Source organism: Cervus canadensis, chromosome 29, assembly GCF_019320065.1.
Source record: "Cervus canadensis isolate Bull #8, Minnesota chromosome 29, ASM1932006v1, whole genome shotgun sequence".
Classification (NCBI taxonomy): Eukaryota; Metazoa; Chordata; class Mammalia; order Artiodactyla; family Cervidae; genus Cervus; species Cervus canadensis.
This window is the reverse complement of record NC_057414.1, coordinates 46,227,908-46,240,154: the sequence shown is the minus strand read 5'-3', so window position 1 is coordinate 46,240,154 and position 12,247 is coordinate 46,227,908. Positions and strand designations below refer to the sequence as shown.

Here is a 12,247-nt window from a genome sequence, read left to right as displayed (position 1 = left end):
ATAAAAGATCATATAGTCCAGTTGTTTTTAAATATGACTGCTCATTAGAAAGATAGCTGGAGCTTTGAAGAATAAAAGTAATACCTGGGCATTTGTATTTTTCAAATAGTCCAAGATTATTCTGATATACATCTAGTTTACAGGTTTTTACAGGTGATTGCAGGCTTTTCTATTAAATGGTAGTTTTGGTGATATAGGATTCTATTTTTTTTCTTTTGACCAATCATGATACAGTGATATTAAATGAGTAATAGTTACAAAATCACAATAGCGAAAGATGTTTATCAGTTTTCACAATCAATAGCCAGATGAAAAATTAAAACTAATTACGATTGCTTGCCATAATGGGAACATGATTAACCTAACAATGTAAGATAATAACTTACAATTTGGGGGGTCAAGCAGAGTGATGTGGTCATAACTTACAATTTGGGGGGTCAAGCAGAGTGATGTGGTCATTGGAGGTGCGTACATGAAAAACTTTGCAGACAAGCAAAAGTTAAGAAAATTCAGCACCCCCAAACCAGCTTTAGAACAAATGCTGAAAGAACTTCTCTAGGCAGGAAGCACTAGCCTGTGTGTTCTTCTCCGAGCTTCGCTTCCACAGGGAAAGGTGTGGTTTTGAAAAAGTAGACCACTCGGGGTTCCTGCTGGCCCAGGGGTCAGGACTCTCTGCTCTACCTGCTGGGCCCAGGTTTGATCCCTGGTTGGTAACAGATCCTGTAAGCCAAGTGGTGTGCTCCAAAAAGAGAAAAGGAAGAAAGAATACTGGATTGTGCTTTTAAAAGAATGCCATGAGCTAGAAATTTATTGAGAAAATTGAGTAGTACATGCTAGAACCAGATTCTCACTCTGACTGTGTTAGAGTCTCCCTGGCAGCTTTTAAAACGAAGCAGCAGCGTCAGTGCCTCCCCACCCCCCAGTCAGTGAGAGTCTGAGGCGCTTGTAGAGGCTCAGGAGATTCTGATGTGTCTTGATGACTTTGAAACTTGTGGGGAGCAGCTTTAAATCAGCCCTTGAGTAGCTTCCACTGCAGGCCCTTAGTTTTGGAACTGCTCGTTTAGGCCATCGAACGTTCTCGGCTCTCTGGTGTTAACGCGTGGCTGGTTGAGGAAGTGAAGACCATCATGGCTGTTTCACAGATGTCGGACAGTACTGTGGGTACTGCTGGTCTGCCTGAGCAGGAGGGAGATCCCCGTGCGTTACTGTGGAGCCTTGGTTTCTGCTTCTGGAATTTGGAGTTGACATGTCATACGGATGTGGCCTTTAAGAACTGTTTTGAGCTTACTTTTTGTCCAGAGACTTGCAAGGTGCCTTTGTTATTGCTGGTTTTGTTGTTGTTCTATGCAGGCAGGCCTCGGAGACATTGTGCATTTGGTCCCAGCACCCTGCAGTAACATAAACGTAGCATTAAAGTGAGTCATGTGAATTTTTTGGTTTCCCAGTGAATAATAAAAATGAGGTTTATGCTATATTATAATCTATTAAGTGTGCAATAGCGTTATGTCTAAAAAATGTACATTTTTGTTGTTGTTGAGTCACTCAGTTGTGTCCAACTCTTTGTGACCCCAGGGACTGCAGCACACCAGGCTTCCCTGTCCATCACCATGTCCCAGAACTTGCTCAAAATCATGTCCATTGACAAAAATGTACATATCTTAATTTAAAAATACTTTATTGCTAAAAAAGGCTAATCATTATCTGACAACCCGCAGTTAACAGAAACCTTCAATTTGCAAGACAAAATCCAAAATATCTGTGAAGTGTGTTAGATGAGGTCTGCCTGTGATGTAGAAAGAACTTAAAATTGTGAAATTGGTAGTTTTCAGGCTTAATGAGCCTCAGGAAAACCTTTAGACTTCTGGGGTAAAGAAGTGACTGTTTTACAAATAAAGCGCCTTTCCTTAGTATGTGGTCTCTGGGTTTCAGGTCTTGTGATTTTTTTTCCCCTAAGTTTTCCTCAGATAACAGGCGTGGTAGACTCGAGCGTTTGCACAGTGGTGCCTTGTAAAGGCCTGGAGCCGTCCTTAGACGCTCTTCTGTAGTCCTGTCATTTAGGTCTCAGATGCGCTTTGTGAGTGGTCTTGCCCGTGAGTGACCGGATCCTTACTGCCTTGGGCCCTGAGGGGGAAGTGGCTGCCCAGGTCAGTAGCTTGTCCGGCATTTCTTCTGGCCCTGCCTCTTTGGGGGTGTGAGGACCATCCGTCTGCGCTGACGGCAGCAGGTGGTGTGAGAGCCGGCACGGCTCCTGCCCCACGGCGGACTCCCGCGGCCCCCCGAGGCTGGGGGTGAGTGAGCGTTTGGGTGGCTCCCTGGGTGACAAGGACAGAATTTCTGCAGGGCTGATGATCCAGAGTCTAGGTGGAGATGAAGCAGTGACTCAGCGGGAACAGGTGTGTTGTCTTCTGCCGCTCACCAGAACCTTCTTTTTTTCTCTCTGTGATTAGGAATACGATGAGCCAATCTTGAAACACCTGCAGGACATAAAAGTGAAATTTTCCGACCCTGGACAGCCTATGGTAAGTACTGCCTGGTGTCAGTCAGGGCCCCGAGGGTGACGAGCCTGGAGCGGGTGAGACAGCCGCCCACATCTGGGTGACCCGCGTGACACGCTCACTCTCCGTCTCCCGCCTTGCTCAGCCGTGTGCAGGCCCGACTGGTGACCCTCCCAGAGGTGACTCCGGCCGCCCGCTGCTCGGCGGCCGGTGCAGCAGTCAGGGCCAGGGTGGGCCTCCCGGCTGGGCTGCGCACTACGCCGGGCTCTGGTTCTGAGCCGGTTTCTCTCTGTCCTGTGGGCTGGGTCATGCTTCTCTCAGGCGTGTCCCAGGTTTCTGAGGATAGGCTGTGCAGAGCCGGTCACAGAGGGTGGCGGGTGCATCCTCAGTACAGGCAGCACAGTAGCAGAGATCCTCGGGGCTGCGGGGGGCCGGCGCCCTTGGTTTTAAGAGTGACTTAGGTGGGTACAGTGCAGAGGCGCTCCTCTGCTCCTTGAGATGTGCTTCCCAGAATCCTTGCTTCTGCGGGCTCTGCGCCAGCGAGTGAGTCTGCCAGCCCCGTCCTCTGCAGCCGCCTCGGCACAAGGCCGCCTGCGAGCTCTGCTCCAACCTGCGGTCCTTCTGCGCCTGGCGGGGCCCATCCCAGCACCAAAGCAGCTGCAGCGCCACCGCCTGCCCGTGGCTCTGCGTTTCAGGTCTTGGAGACAGGTGCCTGCGGACCGGGCTGCAGGGCTTGTCCCTTTTCCTGTCCAGTGGGCGAGCCCACAGGGCCGCACACCTGTGTCTGTCCCTTCCCTGATGGCTCCACCCTGGGAGGATGTTCCAACACCCCTCTGCAGGTGGGGTGGGGGCGACAGCTGGAGTGATCTGCGCACGGTTTGGGGGCCCTTCTGGTAGCGAGGGAACCGCCTCTTCCCCGCCACACCCCACTCATCGCAGGGCCTTCCCCTGAGGCTCTCTTGACCAGGGTGGGGCTCGGCCCCGCACCCCTAGAGGTGTCCTGTGGCAGTGAGCGCGCTGTGATGGGTGTGAATGCTAGTCCCCTGGGGTGGTGGGGGTGTGCGTGCGTGCGTATGTATGTGATCTGATGATTCCTGCCTTCCTCAGCCCATCTGTCTTAGCTTCCCGGTGGACATGGGAGTGGATTGCCATTTGTTCCTTCGGGGGACCTTCCTGACTTCGGGGATCAAGCTCGGGTCCCTTGTGTCTGCTGCACTGGCAGGTGGATCCTTTACCACTGTGCCCCTGGGAGGCTTGTCATTACACACATACCCCTCCTTCTTTAGTCTCCCTCCCACCCACACCCGCAGCTTGTTCTCAGCTAGACAGAGGCCTAGGGAAAGAAGGAAAAGTAGGAAAATGTGAAGAAAGGAAGTAACACCCTGGGCTTGGAGAGATGACAGGGGAAAGAGATGGGGGAAAAGTGGGAAGTGAGTAATTGTGTCCATTCAACAGTAGGGGGTGATGAAGGACAGTGGAACAGAGCTGTTGGTTAGTCCAGCCCAGTCCCCAGGGTGGAGCGGATGCTGACGGAGCCCAGTGTGGAGATGGGTTTCCAGGGGACAGGTCAGGAGAGGCCTGGGGAGGGATCCCACTGACAGTCTGACTGCCCGTAGCTGCCTTCCTGTCTGTTGTGCCAAAAGTTTGACTTCAGTTTTAGATTCAAAGGATTCAACAACAAAACAAACCTCTTGTTACAATTTCAATTTCTTATAGAAGGTTATTTGACTTAATATACAGTCATTAAAAGAAAAGAATAGAAACAATAGAGAGAAGTCACAGTGCGTGTATCACCAGATTGGGTCAACAACCTACATCCAGACTCCAGCAGGCTGGGAAGTCCGTGTTAATAGCAGTCTGGGGTCCCGATTGGGAAAGGGTCCCGGGCGGTGTGTCTGCCCCATGGGAGATCCTTCAAATTGGAGTTCTTGGGTTTCCTGTTTACAACCTCAGGCCCCAAACCGATATCATGATCAGTTTGTGCACAGAAATGTAGCTCTGGTTTCACTTTAACTTTGACAGTGCTATTTGTTTCATCTCTAAGATCTATTAGACCATGAGGGGCTTGCCAGGTCTCCAGGGCTTTAAGAGATTCTAGGACCCATTCCCTTCCTTATCTCAAGTGCCACTTGACTTGCTTGTGCTTGCAGGAGATGCAGGTTTGATCCCTGGGTCAGGAAGATCCCCTGGAGGAGAGCATTGCAACCCACTCTGGTATTCTTGCCTGGAGAATCTCATGGACAAGAGGAGCCTGGCGGGCTCCAGTCCATAGGGTCACAGAGAGTCGGACGTGACTGAGCGTGCATGGTTTTTACTTAACCATCTGTTTGTTTGACCTTGTGCGTCATAAGACTCCGTAGACCCTGAGGGGCTGGCCAGGCCTCTAGGGGCTTAAGAGATTGCAGGACCCATTCCTTTTCTTATCTAGAGTGCCACCTGACTCACTGTGCTCGCAGGCAGGGCTGGAATCCTGGCAGGTCAAGAGCAGGTGAGAGCCCTGCTCCCCCGCTTCTGAAGCCTGAACAGGACGTTTCTCCGTGTGTTTCCCCAATACTGTCCTGACTGCACTTTGGTTTCCCAGACCTGTGGCTTGTGCTCGTCGGCCTCCCTGCCCTGCCGCCAGTCTCTGGCCACCTGTGTCTGCCTCCCAAGCCTTCGTGGCCCTTCTCTTCCTCCTCCCCTTAGTTTGCCTAAATTACTTTCCCAGCTGATTGTTGTACCCTTGGAATAAAAACGGGAAGAGCTAACATTTCACTGGTAATGCCTGTGACCCCGGCTGCTGTCTGACCGCTTCTGCAGAGTAGTCCTCTCATGGAGAGAGGGGCTTGTGATGCCCTGTTACAGGCGAGGGAGCAGAAGCACAGGGAAGTTGGGTGACCTCCCAGAATCTCACAGCGCTGACGGGCAGAGCCCATCCAGGCCTGGAGTGGGTCCTTTGGGCTATCTGTGGTCCCCTGAGCCCTGGGAAGCAGGGCTGAGGGGAAGGTCTGCACACGCTTCTGCTCCTGGCCAGGTGTCCTCCTCAGATGGAACACGGTCCTCAAAACAGGGTGATGGGAGTCCCAGAGCGTTTCTTTTTGTTAACTTCAGATGTTGCCAAATCGCCCTTTGCAGTACACGAGTGCCCTTGTTTCCCAAGATACTTGCCAGTGCTGCCTTCTTGGGACTTTTTACCCAGAGAAGGGGGTATCTCATTTTCTGTTCGTTTTGTTCTGTGGGCACACATGTCTTCTTTGTTGCCATTTGATTTGTTCCCACTGCTTTGTACCCACTCTGTCTGTTGAGCGCTTTGTGAGTGAAGGGTGAGTGCGTCCATGGTGGGTCCGAGAAGGCTTCTCTGCCCATGTGGAGTCTTGCGCTTTCACTGTGGGGCCGGGAAGGAACTGCTCTGCCCGAGAAGCCCGGAGATGGGGCTGGGCTGCAGCTGGCCTCCCCCTCCAGACCCCTACCTGCTGTGACTCTGCGGGCGGGGTCCTGGGCAGCGGGCCCACGTGCCCACGTGCACACTCAGGGTGGCGGGGGTTTCCCCAGCTGGCCTGGGCTCTAACTTTGGGCTGGTGGTTTCGCAGTAAAGACATTCTCTTTATGTGGCCGCACCTCCCGAGCTCTTCAGTGCTTTGCCTTAGGTGGGAGCTGGGTTCCAGCAGGTACTGTGTTATGTGGCCACACCTCCCGAGCTCTTCAGTGCTCTGCCTTAGGTGGAGCTGGGTTCCAGCAGGTACTGTGTGGTTCATAAAATCTGTCGCCAGTTATCTGTAGATTTTAAGTGGTATTGACCCTGAGTTGTTTTTTTCCAGTCTTTTGTATTAGAGTTCCACTTTGAACCCAACGACTACTTTACCAATTCAGTCCTGACAAAAACGTACAAGATGAAGTCAGAGCCAGACAAGGCTGATCCATTTTCCTTTGAAGGCCCTGAAATTGTTGACTGTGACGGGTAAGAAAATGCCATTAAGCTTCTTTTTCTGAAACAAAACCAGGAGATGGTTTTAAAACGTCACAAGTAAGGTAGAAGTTAAGAATAAAGCAAGAAGCCTTCTATCTGTTTAAAAGCCCAGCAGACAGAGATGGAAATCAATGAAACAATCTCTCCATTTGGGGATATGACAGCTGGCACTGGGAAGCATGTCCTGGGGTTCCCTGGGCCACCATGTAGGGTGATGGCCAGGTTTCCCCAACTTAATGTGGGCCTTGGGATCCTCAGTCTCCCAGAGTGGCGCAGTGATCGTGAGACTAGTCAGCTCCTCTTGGCAGGGCCCTGGTGAGTGAGCGGCTGGGTCAGTGCAGGGCCACGTGAGCACAAGTGGTCTTGGGACCCAGTGCCTCTGAGCCACAGTCTGTGCACCGACCGCCACAGAGAGCAGCTTAGAACGCGTCGTCTCGGTTGGTTTGAGACATTTTGGGAAATCATCTTATTCTTGATTGAAGCATTTGTTTACTGAACCAAGGACTTAGCCTCATGAATTTCCCTGTGTGCGTGAGTATACAGAGCTTGATTAAAATTCTGCTGGACGTGGATGGCCAGAATGCTTTTGATAGATTGTTGCCCAGGCCATCGAGTGAGGAGCCTTCCTCTCTGCACACTCTCTGTCGGCCAGGGTGACGCAGAGGTCAGCCCTGCCGGGCCCGCCCAGCGCCCCTGGAAGCCACGTGTCCTTCACCAGCTGGTGGTGTCCGCGGTGGCCGCTGTGTGTTCCCCGTCTAGTCCCCCTCGCTTGTGACCTTGAGACCTTGAGCCTAAGTGGGGTGCTTCCTGCGTGCTGTGGGGTCTGTAATGGGGCAGCCGTGACAAGCTGCTGACCAGGCGTGGTCACGGCGGGACCTGGCAGGACGCTGCGCGGCCCTCCTGCGCCCGGGGCCTCCGCCTCCTCGCGGGTGGCCTAGTGCCTGCTCGCAGGTGCTCACATCACGTTTCCCGTGAAGCACCGAGCTGTGACCTGCTTGCCGGGCACACGGTGATCACGGTCTTATCCCTGTAGGTGCACCATTGACTGGAAGAAAGGGAAGAACGTGACCGTCAAAACCATCAAGAAAAAGCAGAAGCATAAGGGCCGAGGCACCGTGAGAACAATCACCAAGCAGGTCCCCAACGACTCCTTCTTCAACTTCTTCAGCCCGCTGAGAGGTGAGCCGGGACGCGGGCGGAATGGCGGTGTCTGGTCGTGGTCCTCTGGCGAGCTCAGCGCTGGGGGCTGCCCTGCCGGCTGGGGGTCTGTGGGCGCCTGTCCCGGCAGGAAGCCCCGGGGAGGGGCCGGTGCGGCTGCTCTCACACGCGCACAGCCTGCAGGCCGCCCACCCACCCCTCTCAGCCTGGGGTGCGGTTTTCTCTGCCCACCTCGGCGTGGAGCAGGCGGCGGTTGGGCGTTAGGTGTTGTGACAGACGTGGACTTAGGGCAGAGTGGGGGCTGGGCAGCGGCCTCTGTCCTCCCCTCCCCCAACTCCAAACCTGAATGGGACTCTGAGGGCTGAGAGCACAGTTCGGTGGCCCTCTTCACGTGACCTCCTGCTCCCGAGAAGGCAGCAGCCAGAGCTGCTGGCGGTGCTAGAATGCGGATGCGAGGGGGGAACACTGTTCTCCGTGAACGGAAGCCAGCCCCGCTCCAGATGATGGTGGCCTTCGCATTGCTGTGGAGGCCGCCGGTGGCGTCTCTGGGCTCTGACCCCAGGCTGCGTGTCAGGCTGCCCGGCCCCACTCAGTCGCTTGTTTTTCACTGTTGTGGCTGTTGTCTTGGTTTGTTCTTGAGCCTGAAAGGCCCCAGGGTCTGTCAGTATAGGGGATAAGATCAGCTGTAAACATGACTCTCAGATTTCCTTGTTTGGAAAGATCCCTTTCAGAGCCTCGCCTGGGAATGTTGGAGGTTTCCTGTGTGAATTCACCATGAAGAAGAGGGGCTTTGAATCCTAAATTCACTGAGTTTGTTGGACTTCCAGATAATTAATAGCAATTAAGATGGAATTAAGTGGACTTGAGGATTTGGGGAAGTTTAGCGGGGTTCAGAAACTGTTGTGGTGGTTGTTCAGTTGCTCAGTCGTGTCCAACTCTTTTCAACCCCGTGGACCGCACCACGCCAGGCTTCCCTGTCCTTCACCCTCTCCCGGAGCTCGCTCAGACTCATGTCCGTCGAGTCGGTGATGCCTCCAACCGTCTCACCCTCTGGTCCCTTCCCCTCCTGCTTTGTATTGTGGTTGCATAAGTCTGAAATGTATCAGAAGTCACTAAGTTGTATACTTGAAGTAGGTGAGTTTGAGGGAGTGTCCCTGTTTTAAAACAATCAAACCATATCAAGTGATATGTTCTATGAAAATGAACAAAGGTTCTCAGTGGGGGAAGGATGATGGAGTGGTCAAGGAAAAAAAATCAATAAAATGATTTTTCAGATGTAGGAAACTTAGCCTGCTAGTCCAACGCCCCCTTTAGTTTTAGTCCTACAAAACTGGCCCAGAGGTCGGCGAGCAAGCCCTTGTGATTGCTGCCCCCAAGGCCAGAGTCCCAGAACCTGCATCTCGCTTGTACGTGAGGCGGGGGGGCCACCCAGGGGGTGGGGCTTACACTCCACCGGGGCCCAGACGGCAAGTGCCCCTCGCTGGGCTGGCTCCACAGGGACAGACCTCAGCGGTGGGGCGCTGGGAAGACGGGGGACAGTGTGTGCCCAGCAAAGGAGACTCACTCACCACGTGAACATGACTGGGCCCTGCTGAGCACGGGTTCGGGCCCGCCTCTGTCACGTTTGGCTCTGTGCTGGGCTCTCCTGGCGTTTGGCACTGGGCCTTGTCAGTGCTGGCAGCCCGCCCTCCTGGGATGGTCAGCACTGTCCCCTCCCTTCTCCTTTGCAAACAAACAGAAGTAGAGTCCCAGCCCAGCTGAGGTGCTTCGCCTCAGTGCCGTAAGGACTTAAGGGGCTTAGAGTTTCCTGTTTTCTATTGAATCATCGCACGGAGTTACACGAGGTAAAATGCCACTTAAAGCACAGACGCGCCAAGAGACCGCAGTCTGGCCGCCGGTGCACTGTTCCACCTGTTGACCGTTAACTCTCTGCAAGTTCTCTTCTGAAAGGGGCCTTCTCCGGAGGGACCAGGAGGGGCCGGGAGGCCCTGCGCGGCTTTAGTCTGTGGTGGCAGGAGGAGGTGGGGGGCATCCCACTTTGGCGATTTCTGGAGCACCATGCTGCTTATCTGTCAGCCGAGTGTCCTGCGTGGGCTTTAGAAAGGTTTGGTTATCTGTGTAATCAGATGTTTTCTTTTTTTCTAGCATCAGGGGATGGAGAATCACTGGTAAGATTTGCGTTGTTATTTAGAGTCTATTCTGCTGTTAAGGGCCATTTCCCGAGTAGTTTGCTGCTTCCTTTTTAACCTGTTCCTGCTCCCTAGAAACCAGGGGGATCCTGTGTCTGTTGCCCCGTGGTGTGGGACAGAGGCGTGCTCTGCGGGTGGGCTTCAGGGGCAGCCGTGTCCTTCCGCCTGCGCCCAGCACTTACCTGTCTCTCCTGCCGTGTGGCAGCACGGCTGCCGGGCACCTTTAAGCCAGGTCCCAGGCAGTGGGGTGGGGTCTGGTGAGAGACTGTGACATTTACCCCATGGAAACAGGTAAGCACTGAGCTTCCCCTCCCAGGATGAAGACTCCGAGTTCACGTTGGCCTCCGACTTTGAGATCGGACACTTCTTCCGTGAGCGGATTGTGCCGCGCGCCGTGCTCTACTTCACGGGGGAGGCCATCGAGGACGACGACAACGTAGGTGCCTGGGGGCGGGGGTGGCCGTGGGGCCCGTGCCGCAGGGCAGTGTGCTCTGGAGCCTGGGGAGGAGGCATGGCCGTGGCGTCTTGGAGCGGAGCACCCAGGGCCTGAGTCAGCCTGTGCGGTGACGCCTTTCAGGGTGTCCTCTAGACGCACGGGCTCACTGCTGCATGCGAGGTGTGTGGCTGGGGTGATCTCCAGACGTGGGGACTGTCACGCAGCGCCACGTGGTGACTCTCAGAGCTGAGTCGTGCTGCCGTGTGGCATACTGACTCCAGAGAGAGAACCACACGCTCCACAGGAAGACGGGCCCCTGGGCCAGCTCCTTCCCTTCGCCCTGGAGGGGCTGGCCTCTCTCAGTCAGAGCTTGAGAGCGGGGCCCTGAGCCCGCCTGGCCACCTGTCCCCGAGCCGTCACCCGAGACCGTTCTCCGTCATGAGCCAGCCCGGGGTGCCGCCAGCCTCCTTGCTGTGTGGAGAGGAAGTTTTGCCCTGTGGTGTTACTGAAAGCGGTTTAGTTGACATTTACTCCCTCGTGTTGAACACTCTGAGGTTTCCTTTCTGGTGAGGTCTGTGGGGGCTTCCGGCCGAGCAGCAGAAGCCAGGCGGGTCTCCACTGCTTAGCACCCTCCTTTGTGCTGCAGGCCCTGGAGCGCCGAGCGTGGGCCAGCCCGGGTGTGGGCAGCACCGTCTGAGACGAGTGGGCTTCTCGGGCAGGCTGCCCACCCCCAGGAATCCAGGAACGCGGACACACACGGCATGGCGTATCCGGGGGTCATGAAAGCACCCGGGTCGCTGCTCAAACTTCAGTTTAGGAAATGCTGATTGTACAGATTCTGGACCGACGCCCTCCAGTAGCACCTTCTCCAGTGAGTGCACCGTCCCACACTCTGTCCACTGCGGCAGGGCTGGCGCTGCAGGACGCTGGACGATGTGAGATTCAGCCCTTGGCAGCTAAGGAGCCAAAGGATCGGATTTATCTAGTCTGGCCAAGAAGGATCTAGTGGCCGCACTTTGGAAACTGCCTCTAGACCTGTGATGATCACACACCCACCATTGTGAACGCTGCATCTGCAGTGTGGGTGTGTGTTTACTCACAGCACACGCAGGGCGGCCACTCCTGGTGACACCTGTGCCTGTAATCACTCCTGATGCCTTTGGGCACACGCCACAGGCTCACGGCGTGGTCCAGGGGCTCACGCAGCCTCCAGGCCTGGAGCCCACTTCTGCAGGTTCCCATGAATACGCTGGGGCGGATGGAACCACTGCAGCTACTGTTCGGCTCCTGACCGAGGAAGCGCAGCGGTGTGGGGACAGGCTGCTCGGAGCCGTGCAGGGGCTGGCGTCGTATCTGCGTGGAGTGCACACAGGCGTTCGGGCTTTGTCTTCCACACTCGTGTCGGTCACCTTGCTCGGAGGCTTGGCTCTGCCAGAATTTGAGGTGCCCGCACAGAGCTCTCAGAGGACGGTCCAGGGTGAAACGGTGCCCGTGGAGCCTCGGGAAACCAGCCTATGTGAGCCTGTGCAAGGCTGGTTTCCATGGGACCTCGATGCCGCAGCGGAGTCTCGCGGGCCGCCTAGCACTGTCAGCGGCTGCTCAGGACACGGGTTAGGAAGGAGCGCTCGACATCCCCGCCCCGCTGCTGCTCGGGCCGAGGGGGCATGCAGACCAGGCCCGGCACTGCGCTCTGCTGAGTGCCTTTGAGCTGTTGCTAAAGACTGTGGGAGGGGGCTTCCAGGAAGAAAGATCATGAGAGAAAGCCTGCTCCATCTGCAGGTGCCTTGTTGATGTGATTGAGGTTCATGTAGTTTTGTTTGCTTCTGGGAGCAGCCTCATATCTGAGACTTTGGCTGGGAGCCTGACCAGCAGTGTCTTTGGACACGCAAGAGGTTGGATCCAGACGTTCGTTCAGCTACAGTGTTGGAGTTTCTCCTGGCATACTTTAAACACCAAGGTTTTATTACATTCCTAGACACAGATGAACGGTTTCCCCTTGTCTGAGATGTAAAATGACGCTGAG

The 12,247-nt window shown here is 54.8% G+C and overlaps 1 protein-coding gene and 1 long non-coding RNA gene across 4 annotated transcripts in view; both read left to right on the top strand.

The window, feature by feature from the left end:
* The window catches only part of NAP1L4 (nucleosome assembly protein 1 like 4), a 48,700-nt gene that overhangs the window by 29,706 nt on the left and 6,747 nt on the right, over nucleotides 1–12,247 (top strand). For all 3 annotated transcript variants that reach the window (XM_043452126.1, XM_043452127.1, XM_043452124.1), the window contains 5 exons: nucleotides 2,448–2,519; nucleotides 6,293–6,432; nucleotides 7,475–7,620; nucleotides 9,745–9,767; nucleotides 10,105–10,224. In XM_043452126.1, coding sequence (XP_043308061.1) covers nucleotides 2,448–2,519; nucleotides 6,293–6,432; nucleotides 7,475–7,620; nucleotides 9,745–9,767; nucleotides 10,105–10,224 — 501 coding nt within the window. The remainder of the gene's footprint in view (nucleotides 1–2,447; nucleotides 2,520–6,292; nucleotides 6,433–7,474; nucleotides 7,621–9,744; nucleotides 9,768–10,104; nucleotides 10,225–12,247) is intronic.
* LOC122431069 lies at nucleotides 2,529–6,282 on the top strand. Its single transcript, XR_006266430.1, has 2 exons — nucleotides 2,529–6,121; nucleotides 6,194–6,282. It is a non-coding gene; the product is annotated as an uncharacterized LOC122431069 (long non-coding RNA).